The sequence below is a fragment of the Pelodiscus sinensis genome, chromosome 2 (genome assembly GCF_052426305.1).
Source record: "Pelodiscus sinensis isolate ZL-2025 chromosome 2, ASM5242630v1, whole genome shotgun sequence".
Classification (NCBI taxonomy): Eukaryota; Metazoa; Chordata; order Testudines; family Trionychidae; genus Pelodiscus; species Pelodiscus sinensis.
In genome coordinates, this window is record NC_143053.1 from 97,908,146 (window position 1) to 97,927,358 (window position 19,213).

General features: G+C 43.8%; 1 protein-coding gene across 2 annotated transcripts in view; it reads left to right on the plus strand.

Moving 5' to 3' along the window:
• Positions 1 to 540: 540 nt before the first annotated feature.
• The window catches only part of LOC102445657 (beta-Ala-His dipeptidase), a 37,175-nt gene continuing 18,502 nt past the window's right edge, over positions 541 to 19,213 (plus strand). The window contains exons 1-3 of one of the 2 annotated variants that reach the window (XM_006121403.5): positions 541 to 659; positions 16,501 to 16,623; positions 18,544 to 18,687. In XM_006121403.5, the coding sequence (XP_006121465.2) occupies positions 657 to 659; positions 16,501 to 16,623; positions 18,544 to 18,687 (270 nt within the window). In that variant the 5' untranslated portion in view covers positions 541 to 656. Of the gene's footprint in view, positions 660 to 15,921; positions 15,941 to 16,500; positions 16,624 to 18,543; positions 18,688 to 19,213 lie in introns of those variants that run through there. The other variant, XM_075921068.1, reaches the window with a different exon arrangement.

Here is a 19,213-nt window from a genome sequence, read left to right on the forward strand (position 1 = left end):
CCAGGTGGAAGGGCTCAGCACTCTGGGCTTTAGCCCATGTGGTGGGGCTTCATCTTTCTGCCCTGGTCCCAGTATGTCTAACACTGGCCCTGCTTGATGAGCTACCTGACCCTGGCTTGCAGTTGGCCAGGGCGCCCCAGACCCTGGTTGAGACCCACTGCACTAAACTATGAAATCAAGGGGTATCAGTCATGGATTATGGCTAACATTACACCAATTACCAATAGTGTGTGATTCTACTATAAAAAGTGACTGTGCACAAGAAAAGGCACTTTTTTCTTTAATAGAGCTGCTGCCTGTTTGTATTTAGTCAGATATGATTTTTAGTGATTAAACTCAATTTACTACTCTTTACTCAAATCAGCCTTCAAGAACTAACATACATAGCCTAGAGAGATGGATTCTAGCTGACAGTTACATTATCTATCTAATCTCTCTTATGCACATATGCTTTTGTTGACATGTTCTAAGTCCTTCTCTGTAACCCTGGATATTAACCTGTGACATGAGAAACGTTAATGCTAATGAGCAACACATACCTTTTTTTTTTAATAAAAAGGGATAACACAGAAAAAGGCTAGCCTAGTGTGGCTTTCCACATGTGAAGAGAAGACGTGACAAATAATTTGCTAAATCTTTAGCTTCAGAACTACATCATGGTAAGTCCTTTTATATAACTGTGTGATTGGATTTAGATTTAAAAAACCTTTACCTGCAAAATTGCAATGTGCCTTTTCAAATGTGAGAGAACAAAAAAATCAAGGCATGGGCATGCAAATAGATGAAATGAGATCTGTAGCAGGCAGGCATGGATCCATGTTCTGAAAGATAAAGAATACTGGTTGACATAACCAAAGGGATTGTGTTTATGCCACAGTCAGTGCATTTTCAAGTTGCATGAACTTCTCAGCCAATTAACTATGGAAGTAGGAGAAACAATGCACACTTCCACTGCCTCCATTTGTACTCTCCCAGTCAGTGGTAGTGTTGCATTAGCATTTACACTGATACCCTTAGCATACTGATCTAATAAACATAATCCAAGATCCTAGCTGTTCACTAGCTGCTGTATGAGTGTTCATCTCAATTGCGAATACAGCATTAATCAGCTTGAGATGACCATTGACATTATTTCGCTCAACAAAGCAGCCTGAAGGGACTCACGACTAGAACAACTTCTCACCACCACTTGCATGAGACTAATATCTGAAGATAAGTTTTTAATTGTAAAATAATACATTTCTAAGCTTGCTGCCAGGATGCCCTGGTTGTGTTTTTGTATTTTGGGACAAAACAGAGGCCAGAGGAGGAAGACATTAGAAAAATGTATTTTCTGTTCTCTTGTTGCCGGTGAGGAGGAGATCTTGATCATTTAACTTCTTTTGTGAGGAAGTCCTATTGCAAGGATTCCTAAAGTTTTGTATGGTGACTCCTTTTACACAGCAAGCCTCTGACTGTGACTCCCCCTTTTAGTCTCTGCCCCAGGTCAGTGCGGCCCCAGGGTTCAAAAGTTCACCCAGCAGGGTTTCACCATCCCAACCTGGAGGGGCGGGGATCGATACACCTGACGTGGCCCGCTGGTGGCTCCGCCGATGGCTCCGCCTTTCCGTGGGGTTCTGCCACTGCCGTCGACGCAAGTCACTCCGTCACACTCCGCCTGTCATCCAGTGAGCCGCCTCCACTGTCCGGGTCCGCCAGCCGTCTCGGTCCATGCCCCTGGCTGCCAGCTGGCTGCTCCTGCCGCTGCTCCGCTGGCTCTCTGCTGCCTCTCCTACCAGCCACAGGTCGTCCCCGTCAGCCGCTCTGCTGTCCGCCCGCACCCGCAGGCACCGGTCATCCCGGCAAACTGCTCTGCTATCCGCCTGCGCTTGCTGGTTGTCCCTTGTAAGCTGCTCTGCTAGTAGCCCAGCAGCTTAGCACCAGGCTCCCCTCAGCAACAGTGATTTCAGCTCTTGTTGCGCAGCACAGCGCCAGGCTCCCCTCAGCAACAGTGATTTCAGCTCTTGTTGCGCAGCACAGCGCCAGGCTCCCCTCAGCAACAGTGATTTCAGCTCTTGTTGCGCAGCACACAGTGATTTCAGCTCTTGTCCGCAGCACAGCACCAGGCTCCCCACAGCACACAGTGATTTCAGCTCATAACAGAGGAGCCTTAGCACTAGTGCTCCACTGGCCCACAGTGAAGTTAACTCCACAGCTCACAACTAGACCCCTTGGGGAAAAGCCGGAAAAAAGCGTCTAGACTGGCGCGATCCTCCAGAATAAAAGCCCTTTTCCGGAGGATCTCTTATTCCTACTTATTCCAGAGGATCGCGCCAGTCTAGATGCTTTTTTCTGGCTTTTCCCCAAGCCAGAAAAAAAGCGGTGGATGTGTTTATTTAAATCCCGTGGGGATATTTAAATCCCCCGCGGATTTTCCTATTCTGACTTACCTGCTTTGCATGACTTTTCCGGAATTAGGGGCCAGTCTAGACGTAGCCTGATACTATAATCACTTATACAATATCTGTCAAAGGTCTCCTTACCTGTGGTTTTGGATTTTTGTATGTTATCATTCTGAATGCTGAGGAATAAAGTAGTTTTATATTGCAACTTGCTGGCAAGAGTGTTTATATTATGTAATTGCTTTGTGCGTATGCTGTCAACATAGCAGTAATGTTATAGGAATAGGTTAGTAGTTTTTTTAAATAGCTTAAGACCTCTCCGGCACTCAGTATTCTTAAAAGTGTCCAGAAACCAGCCAGAAAGAGCAGTATGTAGGTAGATAGCCTTTGCCTTTCTAAATCTTAGTAAATATAGTTACTTGGGCCACAGCTGTGACCATGTGGTTTCTTTTGTTATGGAAAGAGCAAAAGACATCATAGCTACAATTCTAGTTTGGTATCGTTTTACGCCCACTGGTATACATCCCTGTGCACAGTGCAGAACAATGGAGTATTGGGACTGGAATATTTATTCAGATAAAGTGATTAAATGAACCATTCTTAATCCTGGGTAAAAAATGTTTTCTGGTGTAACTTTACATGAAGCTCAGTTCTGCTTAGCTCCCTGTTAAGAGTCTACTCTCCAGAAACAAGGGGTGACATTTCACATGTGTTGGTATATGACTTGGCTTTTTGTATATTGCATTATTAGTTGAAAGGTTAACTAAAAAGCTGTCATAAACCTCTGACCCAAAAGTTAATTGTTAGCCTATTCAGAACCTTTCTTGGTTAGTAACAAACCTTTTAATCAACTTGGTTAATTTGTCTTTGTTGTGCTACCAACATAAAAAGCTAGGCTTGTGGTTCAGTGTCTCCAATTCCTCACTTGCTATCAAAAAAGCTGCAAAAAGAAGAGCATAAAGAGGTAAGGGGTTTCTTTTCATATGTAATATTGAAAATAGTGCTAATAAATGTCCTGACTTTTCTTGAAGATAAGACTTGCATGACTTGAAATGTAGGACCAAATGTTAGGTAGTAGCACTGGATGGGAATTTTTGACTGTTTTTCTGTTGGAAAATGTCAGTTTGTTGACAAGGTTTCTTGGAGCCAGGATAGAAGGTTAAGTGATTTGGAACAGATATCTGAACATGGGTCTCCTGCATTTGAGGAGAGCTCTGACAGCTAGGCATTTGACTCTTCTTGTGTGGCTGTTTCTCTGTCTCTCCTGTTGGAACTATTCCTTTTTGTATCAATTAAATATTCATTGGGCCAGAGAGAGAATCAGGTGGAGTAGGGACATGAAGCTGGGCTATAGAATTAGTATCATTACATATTTAATTACATATTTATTAGGCCAAAGTGGAGCAGCTCCAACAGGAGAGATCAAAAGAGCAGTCGCAAGACAGTGCCGTCACCACTGGGTTATTGGCCATTCTCTTACTCTTTGTATTTTCTAGTTTGAAAAAAGATGTTGGAAGGTGTCGAGGAGCATGTCCCCTCGATGGTCCAGAAGTCCCCAAAGCTTGGGTCAGTGCTCTCTTTTCGCAGGGCAAACATGACCTGTAGACTCAGTTCCTCGCAAACATCCCTCTACCAGAGTATATGTGGCTTGGAGGCCTGTATCAAAGCACAGTTCCCTCTGTTTGGATATATACAGCCCTGAGGCCTAGTTACCCTGCCAAGGAGAACTGTGTGTGTATGTACAGCCCAGAGGCCTAGCACCAAAACACAGTTTCCTCTATCTGGGTATATATGGCTCAGGGGTCTAGTCCAAAACACAGTTCCCTTTATCAGGGTATATATGGCCCAATGGCCTAGTCCAGAGGTAAGCCTCCAAAAGTGCTAGGGAGCGGGGTTACTGTGGGGGAGAGGGAGGGGAACCCAGGCCCTCCTGCTCCACCGGGTCCCAGGGGAGGATTCTGCTGCCTGCTCGGTGGGGATTCCGGCCGAAGCGCGCCGAGCTCCCGGAGGACAATCCTCCACCCTGGGCCACTTCCTACCGTCCCCAGTGCACTGCTCTGCTCTCAGGATGTTGCTCCACGAGTCGCAACCTCCCAGGCCTCCGTGGCTGGAACGCTCATTGGCGCTGGGGCTGCAGCTGCTGTAACTGAAGCTGTTGCGGGTGAGGCTGTGGGTGAGGCTGTGGCGGCTGCTGCTGCTGCTGAGGTTGTGGGTGAGGCACCCACTGGTGGGGCTGCTCTGGAGCTCGGGCCTGAGCTTCTTGCCCTTTGGGGGTCAGCCCCGACTGAGTGGCTCCCTGGGGTTTTATACCTCTCTTTGAAGCATGCACAGCAGGGTTGGGGGGGTGGGGCCTTTTCAGCCAGCGGGGCCAGGGCAACCCCTTGCCCTTCAGTGCAGGGTTGATACATCCCGTCACAGAAGATTTCCTCTCACTCTAATATGGAACAAACTAAAATCACAATCTCACATTTTTTCACTAAATATAATTCTTTAGTTTTTCCCCTAGCTCTTGTAGCACTATTATTTGGAATACTTTTGGAGCAGTTTTGGAAAAGGCTTTACAAAGTATTACACAAATAGCAACAGTTTGAAATGCTATCAGAGGGTGAAAGTGCTTTTCCACCTACAAGCCAAATGCCAGATCCTGCCAGCATTGGAGAGCTACCACTGTAGTTTATAAGGCTTTCAGAGTGAAACTCCATATTAAATTAGTGCCAGATTTTGGCTATGTCTAGACTGCAGAGGTATCCCGGAAAAGCAATGCTGCGTCTATGGAATGTGCCTGCTTTTTTAGAAAAATTTCCAAAAAAGTGGACATGTTCTTTTGCCATCTCTGTAAACCTCGTTTTATGAGGAAGAAGGGATGGCTCAAAAGAGTAGGTTTTTCTGAAATTTGGCGCTGTGTAGATGCGCCAAATTTCAAAAAAGCCTCTTTTGAAGAAAAGTGGAAAAAGATATGCAAATTGCACTTTGCAATTTGCGTATCTTTTTCCGACTTTTCTTTAAAGTCTAGGTGTAGCCTTGGTGAGCAGTTAAGATCTTCCTGCAATTTGTTGAATGCCTTCTGCTCCTGTAGAGTGCATTGGGAGCAGTTTTGCATGGCTGAGCCCTTTCTATAGAATTTGCTGAATGAGAAATGTATGAATCAGCCATGTGGCCACAAGGGGTCTCGCTGCTTCAGTCAGAATTGTGTTCAAACGGTTGCCCTTTTGTGCACTAGGTAGGTAGTTCTATAGAAAATAGCTCAGCTAAGTTTTGCTGTTTGTTATTGTCAAACTACCTTCCTTACCAGCAGTTCCGTTAGGAAGATCTTACCTTCAAGAAACACATCATTTATTTGTCAGATGGCAGAACAAGGAGCAATGGTCTCAAGTTACAGTGGGAGAGATCTAGGTTGGATATTAGGAAAAACTATTTCACTAGGAGAGTGGTGAAGCACTGGAATGGTGGAATCTCCATCCCTAGAGATGTTTAAGTCTCAGTTTGACAAAGCCCTGGCTGAGTTGATTTAGTTGGGATTGGTCCTGCCTTGGCAGGGAGCTGGACTTGATGATCTCCTGAGGTCTCTTCCAGCTCTATGATTCTATGAAATACATTAGGTTTTGAAAGCTGTAGAGTGTGTGTGTGTACTCCTTTGCCTTTGTATGCCTATACCATCCTATGAAACTATAGTCAGTCCCCGGGTTACGTACAAGATAGGGACTATAGGTTTGTTCTTAAGTTGAATTTGTACGTAACTCGGAACTGGCTCCAGATTCAGCCGCTGCTGCTGAAACTGACCAGGGGCTGACTACAGGAAGCCCAAGGCAGAATTGCTCTGCCCCCACCTTCCTGGAATCAGCCACTGATCAGTTTCAACAGCGGCTGAATCTGGAGCCTGGGACAGAACAACTGGGGCGCTGCCAGGTAGGTCCCCCCAGCACCAACCCGGCAGCACCCCAGCTGCTCTACCCCAGGCATCCACAACAAAAGCCTGGTCTTCTGGGGGGGGGGGGCGCACTAGCTGTGCCCCCCCCCCAGCAGACCAGGGAGACCCGGAGCAAAACCGCAGAGGCGGCAGGGTCCCGCACCTCTGTGGCTTTGCTCCGGGTGTCCCTGGTCCATTGGGGGCGGTCCCCAGCAGACCAGGGACACCCGGAGCAAAGCCGCAGAGGCGCGGGGACCCTGCCGCCTCCAAGGCTTTGCTCCGGGTGTCCCTAGTCTGCTCGGGGTGTCCCTGGTCTGCTGGGAGGGGTCCCCATCAGACCAGGGACACCCCAAGCAAAGCCGCAGAGGCGCGGGGACCCCGCCGCCTCTGTGGCTTTGCTCCGGGTGTCCCTGGTCTGCTTGGGGTGTCCCTGGTCTGCTGGGAGGGGTCCCCAGCAGACCAGGGACACCCCGAGCAAAGCCACAGAGGCGGCGGGGTCCCGCGCCTCCAAGGCTTTGCTCCAGACACGTCTGGGTGGTCCCACCGCCCGCGAGTTCCGGGCGAGAAAAGCCCCGTTCGTAAGTGCGGATCCGACATAAGTCGGATGCGCGTAACTCGGGGACTGCCTGTAGTTCCTGATGGTTTTTTGGTGCAACAGTGACCTGCTTTAGTGTTTCCAGAAGGTTCTGTTTGTTAAACCAACTTCCTTTATATAGCTCTTCCTGGTTGTTATACAAATGCTAACCAGAAGTTGCTGTTTTGTGTACTAGTAGTTCAACTATCATTTCTTCCCTTGGTAAACAGCACAAGATAATTGCTATCTAATTCCTTTTTTGGATTTACAGTACTTGGTTAGCTTGTTAACACCTGAGGGCTCTATGTCTTTTCTCATCCCTCTCTTATCAGGTTTTTCATATACATGTTTACTCTTTGCTTAAAAAATCAGAATTTTACACAACCATTTGTCAGCCAATGGTCAGGGCAGTGGGTGGTGTGTGTGTGTGTGTGTGTGTGTGTGTGTGTGTGTGTGTGTTATACACCCGAGACTTCAATTGCTGGGACGGGGGCCCGTTCGCAGTGGGCAATCTGGAGAAGGTTGACGGGCACCCCAAGAAGTTTACAGGGAGAGCTTATTACACCTCAGATTTTGACTGCTAGGATACACGATCCCTTTGCAGCGGGCAGCCTGGGGAGGCTGAGAGATGCCCCAACGGATCTGTCCCATGGAAGCGACACGATCCAACGCTCAAGCTTTCCCTATATCTGTCCCTTATGACCGGCTGGAGTTCTTTTTAAAATTGTGCTTGGTTCTGTTACAGCAACTGAAGGAGTCAGGTCACAGCTTAAACAGTTACTATTTTATTGTTACAGGGTAAACTTAGCTGTTAAATGCTGCTACTGTGTTACTGATAACACAGCCACTACAAAGGATGGTGACAGAAATTACACTAAGAAGTCACTTACAGGTACCATGAAACCCTGTTGGTTCTCTGAGCTCTTATTAAATGCATGCAAAATAGACACCTAGCAGGTATAATTCTCACCCCTGCGTTCCAGACTTGGCGTGGCCAGCGTCTTTCTCTCAATCCCTCGGGAAGAAGTAGGGTGAGGTTGGGTGTCCCACAGACCTCGGGAGACAATCAATACCTGCCAGCAGGTGTAGATGATTGGAGCTCAAATGGGGTGGGCTACTAAACCCCTCTTTATACCCCTTGGGTCACGTAGGCTTCTTCCTGGTCTCAAGTGGCCAATTAGGAAAAATGGCTTTGAACACCAAGTTTCCCATGAAGGGTGCAAAACATAATTCACACCTGGGAAAATGCAGACAATGGGCACCTCTGGTATGTGATGGGCAAAGATTCCTCTCCTGGGACAGTGCAGGCGTGTCAATTACTGGTACTAGCCATCAGGGGGGCAGGAGGCCCTGGGTCATCAACTAGCCCATTTACTGTCTGGTTTCTGTTTATGATAGAGTCAGGGACAGGCAGCACACCTGCGTTCCCAAGGCATCAAAGGCTGACTGCCTTTCTCTTGCTCTCTGGTTAGGAGGGGAACAAGATGGGGTTCATTTCTGGCTACATCATTTTCAACAAATGTCCAGTTGGACACTTGCAGAACTAATCATGGTACTCTTTCCCCCACAACACTTTAGTTGCTTTGCTTTTTTCCCTGATCTGTTGAAAGTTAATTGTGAATAAAATTCACAAATCCAGGGCTGCCGCTTCATTTGTGTGTTGGGCAGACTGTTGGGATAACTTCTGAGCCTTCAGCCGGTGAGTAGCCTCTGAGACCTAATCCACTTGCTTCCCAAAAACTTAGCTGGACTCCAAACCTTAGCATACAATTAAACTACACTTCAAGCACAGGGCACAGATACAAGGCAGATAGGGATGTAAAATCCTATTAAAATAGTTAACTAGTTAAACTATTAAAATTACATTGTTTTACTGAAAAAACAACAAAGGCTACGTCTACACTGGCCCCTTTTCCGGAAGGGGCATGTAAATTTCACTAGTCGTCGTAGGGAAATCCGCGGGGGATTTAAATATCCCCCGCGGCATTTAAATAAAAATGTCCGCCGCTTTTTTCCGGCTTTTAAAAAAGCCGGAAAAGAGCGTCTAGACTGGCCCCGATCCTCCGGAAAAAGTGCCCTTTTCCGGAGGCTCTTATTCCTACTTCAAAGTAGGAATAAGAGCCTCCGGAAAAGGGCACTTTTTCCGGAGGATCGGGGCCAGTCTAGACGCTCTTTTCCGGCTTTTTTAAAAGCCGGAAAAAAGCGGCGGACATTTTTATTTAAATGCCGCGGGGGATATATAAATCCCCCGCGGATTTCCCTACGACGACTAGTGAAATTTACATGCCCCTTCCGGAAAAGGGGCCAGTGTAGACGTAGCCCACATAGTCTGGTAGCACTTTATAGACTAACAAAACATGTAGATGGTATCATGAGCATTCGTGGGCACAGCCCACTTCTTCAGATGACCAGAATGTTGTATGTCTAGGACCAAAATTAATAGGGGAGAGAGGAGCGGGGGTGGAAGAAGGGAAAACTGGGAAGGGGGGGATTGTTTAACTGGTTAACCTCCTCGCAGGGGGCAAGGGGCTTGCTCCCATCTGCTGCTGGCAGGGACCTACCAGTCAGGCCACCACACTGTGGCGAGAGGCTGCTCTGGCTGGGCTGGTTAACTGGTTAACAGGTAAGCAGGCCAATAATTCTACTGCTTACCAGGTAACTGGTTATCCTCTTATATCTCCATATCACACATTTAAATATACAAAGCACATCTCTGCCCTTATATACATTCGCAAATTATATTGCATTTATTATACATTGCATCACATGTTCTGAGGCCCTCTTGGTCACTTTGTGAGAACTCTGTACTGCACACTCTTTCTATGCATTACTTATTCTTTACCTCATATTACATTCCAGACTTATTTTATCCATTGTTATCTTGTCCATTGTAAATGGTTCCCTGTGTGTTTTCCCCCTTATCTTGGCTAGTACAGACATTCTGTTTCCAGCCTGCTGATCCATTTACTTTCCTAATTCTGTCTCCCAAGAAATAAGACCTCACCAATTACTCATGTCAAGGCAGGCATACACAAGCCCTCTTCCCCTACCTTCCCCCCCAAAAGAGGTCACCATAGCCATATCAGAAATTCCAAAATAAAAATAAGCATTTTCTGTAGTTATTCATGCTAAAAGTGCTGTACTATTTTGGGGCATTCTAAACAAGGAAACATTCCTTTTTTTGACAATGAAAATTCATTTGAAACAATAAAACATTATAATAGACGAGGATAAGATACATATGATAAAGAAACAAATACCTTTCTTGCTTGACTAAGGAGCATAATCTGAGCTCAAATATATGACTCAATCAAAATTATTTCATGCGTGTGATGTTGTTGGATTATGATATGATCTGAAGAAGTGGGCTGTGCCCACAAAAGCTCATGATACCATCTACATGTTTTGTTAGTCTATAAAGTGCTATTAAACGATTTGTTGTTTTTTTAAGTTTTTCCTGTTACAGACTAACTTGGCTACTCCTCCAAAACCCATAAAATAGGTCACCAGCATGTCTGGGAAAGGCTATTCAGGTAGGTTGTCTCATCAAAGACATTCAACAGACAGTGAAGCATGGGAAGTACCCAACTATCCTGAATGGACTTTCCTGCAAACCTTCCATCTGAAATGCGGGCAGTGGCATCCACTTGTAAAGAACTGAGTCATGTATGAACAGGTGACTTGTTCACATGAACAAACTCCATTCTGTGTCTGTACTTTTCCACAGCAAGAACAATGGGAGTCCCTCCACATGGCCGGGGATATAAAAGCTCATGGTAATTCCCTCATTTGTTCCTAAGCCTGCTTTTTACCTCAGGCGGAATTTAGCTACAAACTGAAAATCTAATGATGCATCCCAGCTGCATATGTACTTCAGAGACTTGACGTAAACCAGCAGTTTGTTCCATCATTGCTACAAGATTGAAGCAAGAACTTTGAAATTTTTGTGTGTATTGATTCTTTTAACCATTTTAATTCTCACCCTTTCTCACGTCTTCCTTTTTATAAACTTAGATTTTTTTATTCTAAAGGATTGGCAATAGCGTGGTTTTGGGTAAGATTCTAAATTAAATATTGACCAGGGAATGTGGCTGGTACTTTGAGATCAGAAGAACTTTTTTGGTGAGATTTGTTTTCATTACCTCTCATCTGTACAAAGAGTGTTACTGGTGATGTCACAAGAAAACTGTTTTTTCTGAGGGAATTGCTTGTATTACTTCTTGTTAGCCAGTGTGGTAAACCGAAGTTCTCTTTGTGACTGGTTTAGTGTGCCTTATAGTGGAGGAATCCCAGTCTTGGGCTGTAAGCAGCCCAGTTTCTAAGCTATTTGGCTATGTCTACACTGTAGCCTTCTTCCGCAAAAGCTTATGCAAATGAAGTGCGGAGTGGAATATTGATGCACTTCATTTGCATAATTAATTAGCAGATACTTTTTCACAAGAGACTTTTTCACAAGAGCTGTTCTTCCTGAAAAAATTAGGAAGAAAAGCTCTTGCGCAAGAGGAACTTTTTGCACAAAAAGGAGCATCTACACAGGTCCTTTGTGTGCAAAAGCCTCTTGCGCAAAAGCGGCTGCTAATTAATTATGCAAATAAAGTGCAGTGATATTCCACTCTGCACTTCATTTGCATAAGCTTTTGTGGAAAAAGGCTACAGTGTAGACGTATCCTCTGAAATAAAAACTCTCAGTAGTGTCTCCTCAAAGCCCCTTGTTACACATACGTGCAACAGAACCTGAAAAGCCACTTCTGTAATGTGAAATTAAGACACACGACATGTAACTGGGTTATAGTTCCTGTATCAAGTTTAGGGAAGGGGGCTACCTGAGTAGTTTTTACACACATGGACCAAACGTGACTCTAAGAAGATTACTGAGTTGCTACAGATGAGAACAAAATTTCTACAACTCGCTAGGCACAACTGTCTTATTACACTGTTCACCTACTGTGATGGTTGAGGGCTAACTATACCTGTGGTCTCTCCCTTAGTCTCTCCATGGTCACTCCTTCTGAGTGACAGACTTGGATTTCTCCCAGAGTATGGAACTCCACCGTTCATGCCACATTAGACTCCACATTAAGCTAAAACAGCCTCTATTCCCACTGTCCTGTTAAGGGCAATTGATGCTTCAGACTCTTCAACAATTGGACCTCTGTAATAAATAGATTCACTATCTTCACCCCTCTGGGTAGAGCCCTGTGGTTCTGCTGTATTTGGCACCTACAAGAAATTTGCCATCTGGGAGCCTGTGACTTATTGACTGTTGATTAAGGTGAATTAAAACAGCTTCTTTCCAGCAACAATATTATGTGTAGAACTGTGCAAATAACTTTTATTTTTAATTTGATCACTGAACTGAAAAATTGAAGGAAAAAAACCCTATTTTAGATTGACTCAAACTGAAGTAAAAAAATAGATTTCTAAATCAAGTTGTTTTGAATTAAAATCAAAATGTTACATTCAGAAAATGTAGAAATTAACTGTTCTGAGTTTTGGGGAACTTGGGGTGGTGCAAGGAAGGAAAGATTTGACCAAAACTGTTATGCAAATTCAACACTAATTTATAGATATTTTGGTCAGCCCCAAACTGCATTTTTTTTGACTAACGTCTTTTCACTCACAGGTAGACACACAGCAAGCAGAGAAAAGTATTAAAACAACAAAAGAGTTGCATGTCTTGGTCTTTCTAATCCTAAATCTTATCATTTCTCTGAAAACTTGGCCCAGTCTATCTGCCTCAGACTCTATCCAAGCAGGGCCAGTATATTGGTTCCACTGCTTTCCTGTATTTTCTGCCTCTTTTTTTGTCAGAATATCCTTTTGAATCAGGTGCTGGCACTTTATCCCTTCACAATCTGAAGAGGAAGGGGTTTTTGTTCCAGTTTCATGTCCTTTTGATTTAAGGCCCTACAGTCTTGGCAAATCAGTTGTGTAACTGGCCACTGGAGATAATATCTTTTCAGTTAATAGTCCAGTCACATTACTTAACTCTTCGAAAATTATTTACCCAGAGATATCTTACCTTTTCTTCTTAACATTAAACATCTTCTCATTAAACTAACCCAAAACGTTCAGGAAGAGCTGTGTGTAAACTCGAAAGCTTGTCTCTCTCACCAACTGAAGTTAGTCCAATAAAATATTATTAAAGCTAATGTTAAAAATGTATATAACACACAAGAAAAGAGTGTCTGTACATCTAGGGATAGTGTTTAGATTATCCACAAATACAAAATCTGTATTAAAAGTCATCAGATACATACAGTGCATAATCAGCAATAACTCAAATTTAGATGAATAAATTTAGCAATACGGTTTAGGTGTTAGCATGAAGTATTTGGGTACATCACTCATGAAAAGTATACAGAAAGTTGGTTGGGAATGGCAAATATATCAGTGATTGTCTCTCGGTAATTGAGACTTTAGAGTAGAAAAATAGAATCCATCAGTTAAAATATAGAATCCATCAGGGAAGTATTTCACTTAATTTTCCCCAGTTGTGCTTCTCATAGACATTCCAGTTCATCCCTCTTGATATTGCCGTTGGCAGGTGATGTGTTCTAGTTAGATGTCCCTTGATCACCTGATGGTTTCTGATACCATAAGTTGTCAGCTAAGTGTAGTGTTGACTAGTTTCATATTCTCTCCACATTTCCTCATTATAGGATTTCCATGTGCCCAGGGTTCCAATGATCAACACATATGTCCAAATCTGTTAACCCTTCGCTCACAAAGTTTTGGGCAGTGGGGTGTATTTCTCCACTTTTTCAGCCCTGGCGTCATGGAAGGCGGAGGTTTTATTCTTGAAGGTCACTGTGGTGTCACAATCATAATCTTTTTCTGGTCCTCATTGGTAATGACGATGTTCAGTCATAGATGGCTGCCTATTCCAATAATGGCGGTACTCACCGCCTCCTTCCCAGATGGCTCTGAGTAGGCAATGTAGGATGGCATCATATCACAGCTGCCAGGTTCTGGAATGGGGCTTGTAGCTATACAGGATTTGGGATAGTATCTTGCTGGCATAGTCTAGTGATGTAGGAACTGGGGCTAATTTCCACAGAGGATGGTTCCAGTTGTGGTGGAACTCAATTGAGCCAGGTTCTGTGGATGAACCTCCAGTCAGCAAATTAGGTGAAGGTGCCCCTGGGGAGGAAGTGATTGCTGGCACACCATTTGCACATCAGCTTAAAGGCCTTGCCCTGGCCTGTCTTCTGGTTCGTGCTTTCCACATACTGGCCATTTTTAAATTTTCCTTTATGTAATGACAGCGACTGGCTTTTGACTTCTTGCTATGCTGATCATGTTGGTTTTGTGATCTCCTGGAAAGCCTCATTCATTTATATCTAAAAATAAAGATATTTTCTAGCCCTTTCTGAATTAATGACGAGCATTTCCGGGTACAACCAGAGTCTTGCAACAAGGAGTCATCCCTCTTCTTATGGTTTTCACAAGGGCTGATTTAATTCCTCCCTTCTTAAGAATCTTGTGTCTCCCAAATCTTGCATGGTATTTCCAGTCTGACAAGCCCTTTTGTCTCAATTCTAAGGGCTCTCACTCAAAAATGGGCTCCACGCCACAAATGTTTGTAGCAGTTTTCACTCTGAACCCTTAGGGGAAAGGTTCAGTTCTGGACTCTATTGCAAGCCTTTTATTAAATCCTTGCTGCACGCTTCTCTTGCTACAAGTGATCAATGGAATATTTAATCTATCAGTTGCATATTAGCTTAAACTATGAATGGTTTATTAGCTCCATCTGCTGGATGAAACTTTTCCCTTTCTTTATCTGGAGTAAAACCCCTCACTAATTAAAGGAAATTGTTATTCTGGTCACTGCTTTTTTAATCTCTCACCACTCTTAGTATTTCTATAGTATCCCCATATTCAATCTCTACATTTTAGAAACCTGAACATTTTTTTCTTTTGATGTGTTATACATTTGCCTCTCTTTTAAATAATGAGCAAAGGATTCCCTACAACCCATTTTCATTACCTCTACTGTACGTGCCAGTAACATTCAAATATCTGCTACATACAATATGCCAGTTTGTCAGCTTAACACTGCTGTCACACCATGCTTGTTGCCATACTTTCTCACCTTCTTCAGATCCCTATTCAAGAATCCCCTCTTCTGTAGTGACTACAAGAAATCAGTCAACTACAGTCTCTAGTATGGCACCCTGGGGACCTGACTGGTGTTGAACCAGAAAACTGCTGAATCATGGAAGGTCAATATTACCTAGCAGCATTACCAACACTTCCGCTGCTTACTGGACTCCTAGAAAACATTTATGGGTAAATTAGAGCTAGGTGACAGCACAGGACCCTGAAAGCCAGAACTGGTGTCTGTAAACAAACTTTATATGACCACAGGAAATTTAGCAACACCCATGGCCAGTGGACATCTGGCTAACTAAAATCATGCTGCACCACAGATGTTGCTGGACCAGAGAGTGCTGCACTTTAGAGGTTCAACCATTAGTAAAGGTTTGGTTTCATGTGGACTTAGGTGATGATAGGTACATTTTAGAAAAGAGTGATAGCTGGTATCTTCAAGAACCATCAAGCTGTTCAATATCTATCACCACATGAAATTATTTTCACTATCCTTGTTCTCTCTCTTTCCTTTTTCTCCTCTTCTTGTCAGTCTCACTTTTATATCTTGTTCTCTCACAAACATCACTAAAACTGTAATTAAAACTAGAGGCTAAAATGCCAGTAATGAATTTTTGCATTGTATGTGCCGGAATCAAAGTGTGGATGTTATAGAGTGTGCATACAGCATCATGATGAGTTTTGTGGACTCCGTCGTAAGTATAACTTTTTTGCACAGGCAGCTCATTATTTTAAATCCCAGAATTCCTTTTTCTAAAAGGACACTCCCTACAAAGCTATTTAGGTTTTAGCCTCGCCTTTATAACGTAAATATCTATATTCCTGCTCAGCGAAACATCATCAGAAACTCCAAGAACATAGTAGGAGAAGAATTTTCAAACCTTTGTAAAGCAAGACAAATATTTTAAGTATAGTGGCTTATTAAATCTTTTTTTTCTAACATTTGTGGCAGGACTATATGAGACAGTAAGTGATTTGTGCATTTATCAAATGTTTCAGCTTTGCCCTTGTGTTTAATCATCCACAAATGCCATTTATTGCCTCATTTACATCTCATTCAGGATGTTTAAATAAATTGAATGTAATGTATGTTATTTAACTGGTTCTTCTTCCTTTTTTGAAATATTGGAATAGGAAGATGAGCTTTTTGGGCCATTGGTGTTTGTTTTTGCGTTTGCATTTACCCCCGTGTATGTTTATTGTGTTGGTAGAGTCTGAGATTGTTTCACAAATTCATATGAAGCAATAAATATCTCCTTAGAAAATGTTTGAATATTAAAATCATTCCCAGAAGATGCTTGTTGTCTAGACAGTGCAAAACTCATTTACCATTTTCCCCCCTACAGGCTGACCAATAAACTCTGCATGCTCTATGTAGTAAATGCCTTTGCCTAGTGCAGTGGGACTTTAAAGCAGACTGACCTGATGATTGTGCAGTGGTTATTTATGGCTGCCTGCCCATCAGTGAAATGTACATGACAAATGCTCTTCTCTTTAATATAGCAAATTGTGTCTTGAACTTGCAGATATTGATTGTCTCTGTTGTCATGCTGCTCTTAGAGGCAGGAAGATCCTCATCCTCCTCAGCCTCAGGCTTGGGGAATCAGATCTTTCAATACATCGATCTTCATCAAAATGAATTTATTAAGGTAAGAGCTATCCATATGATCAAATACCTACAGTGCAGAAGTGAAGTAATAAAGACCAACAATGAGACCATCTTCTTTTCTATTCTAAGGGGAAAATACAGAGCAGGCTTCCATACTTCCACAAGGCTGCAGACACACCTGAAATACCATGTTTCACTGTGCAGCAGGGTTAGGCAAGGGAAAGTCTATGGTGAGGACTCAGCACCCTTCTTGTGTTCCATGTAGCAGAGATCAGTGGTGGCTTTGCACGCAGTGCCATGCAACATGGGAATACAGGTGGACTGTGGCCAATACTAATAGATCCATGCATAACATGCAAATCCATACTGAGCCAAAACCTTGCATAAAGGGGAGAGGCAGGCTACGTATGCTGTTTCTTCACTCACCTTGCCATGGAGACGTGCCAGCTCTGTATTGATGACTGGATGGGAGGAACAGAGTGGGGGAGGGAACCTGACGGGTCTTTTCCCCTGTGATGTTTCTGTGCATTTTTGTGAGTGCCTTCCAAGGGATAGAGCAAGCAGGTTTCCTTGGAGGTAGGAAGGATAAGGGGGGTCCTGCAGGTAGGGAGGTTGCAGAGCTCCTCCAGTGGTGCAATAGATAAGGTACCTGCCTCGGGAGCAGGAGTCTGAGTGCCTGAGACCGGCCCACCCTGGTAGCAGCCTGTTGGTCTGGGCTATGATCTTTTCTCCAGGATTTAGCCTTTCCTGGTGTGCTTTTTGGGAAAAATGTAGGGATCAGTTTGCATTGGGGAAAAAAGAACAGAGTGAGATATGATTCATTTCTGTCAAATTATGAACACACTTGGTTAGAATTGCTCAATAGTACATACTTGTTATAAGAGTGGGCATGCCTGAAAGTAGATGAGGATTGTCTAGACAAATCATGCCAAGATGCAATTACCCAGTTCAAAGTAACAGCCTTTAATACTACTCTGGGCCCTCTCTACATTCCCCTAGGGTGTGTCTAGACTACATGCCTCCTTCGACGGAGGCATGTAGATTAGCCAGATCGGAAGAGGGAAATGAAGCCGCGATTAAAATAATCGCGGCTTCATTTAAATTTAAATGGCTGCCCCGATCTGCCGATCAGCTGTTTGTCGGCAGATCGGGGCAGTCTGGATGCGCCGCGCCGACAAAGAAGCCTTTCTTCATCGGCACAGGTAAGCCTTGTGAAACCAGGTTTACCTGTGCCGATGAAGAAAGGCTTCTTTGTCGGCGCGTCGCGTCCAGACTCCCCCGATCTGCCGACAAACAGCTGATCGGCAGATCGGGGCAGCCATTTAAATTTAAATGAAGCCGCGATTATTTTAATCGCGGCTTCATTTCCCTCTTCCGATCTGGCTAATCTACATGCCTCCGTCGAAGGAGGCATGTAGTCTAGACACACCCCTAGAGTGAGGTTTACATCCCATGATGACAGCTAGCTTAGAATTATCTAAAATGGATAGAAGATGGAAAGACAGATCATCCTTCCCATGCAAAATCTCCTAAAACACCTTATCTTTAAGGAATCTACAGGGGCACGCTCTGTTTGCTCTGGAACTCCATGTGTACTCTGTGTCAACAAGGCACAGCACAAGGGACAAGCAGAAAGGTAATCAGATGTGTGGGGGTCTCCTGATGGAATCAAGAGGGCTGTTTCCATGAAGCTCTGGGTGAGGTAATCAGATGATTCTGACCACTCTGACATTAGCAGCAGAGCTGACATTTTAGCAAGAGATAAAGTCATCACCTGTCCTGACATTTCTTTGCCAGATAGAACAGGCACAGAAGCAACAGCTCCCGCATGGCCATGCCATTAAAAAAAGCTGAAAATGGGTGTGTTTTGAGTTCAGCAGGCAAGACACAGTGCAGATGATCTGGTTCTTATACAGTCCCCCACTGACACATTTAATTGCATACCTGGCTTCCTTTGCAGATCCTTAAGGAATGGGTGGCAGTGGAAAGTGATTCTGTTCAACCACGGCTAACACAAGAAGTGACACGAATGATGGAAATAGCAGCAGCCAGGCTTCAAGCTTTAGGAGCCACTGTTGAGTTAGCACAGCTGGGTACCTCCCAGGTACCTGTTTATCATTGCTATCATTTGTATTTTAACTGTGAGTTCTATCTCCTGGAACTGATGTAATGTATGGATAATTCTCATTGGTAGGAAGGAGAGAGACACCCTTTGTCACATGGATACAGAGGCCTTCTCACTTCTAAGCACAGGATCAAATCACTTCCTCCCCTTTCTTAAAAATAGGCACTATATTAGCAGTTCTTCAGTCATAAGTTATGACGCCTGATTTGACAGAGTCACTACAAATCCTTGCTATTGGACTTGCAATTTTATATACTGGTTCCTTCAATATTCTTGGATAGAGATTATTCACACTCCTTCCCATGTAGGGTGCTATCAAAGACTAAATAACCTAACTAAAATTTGCAGGTGGACAAGCCATGATCTGCCAGATAGCAGTGAACATTTTCCTTCAATCATATAAAAGGGATTGTACATCTAGTTGAAATTTCACTGGAGTATCCCTGTTGGGAATAACATTTCTCCAGTATAAATCTTCAAAAACATAGAGATTTCTTCCAGAGGA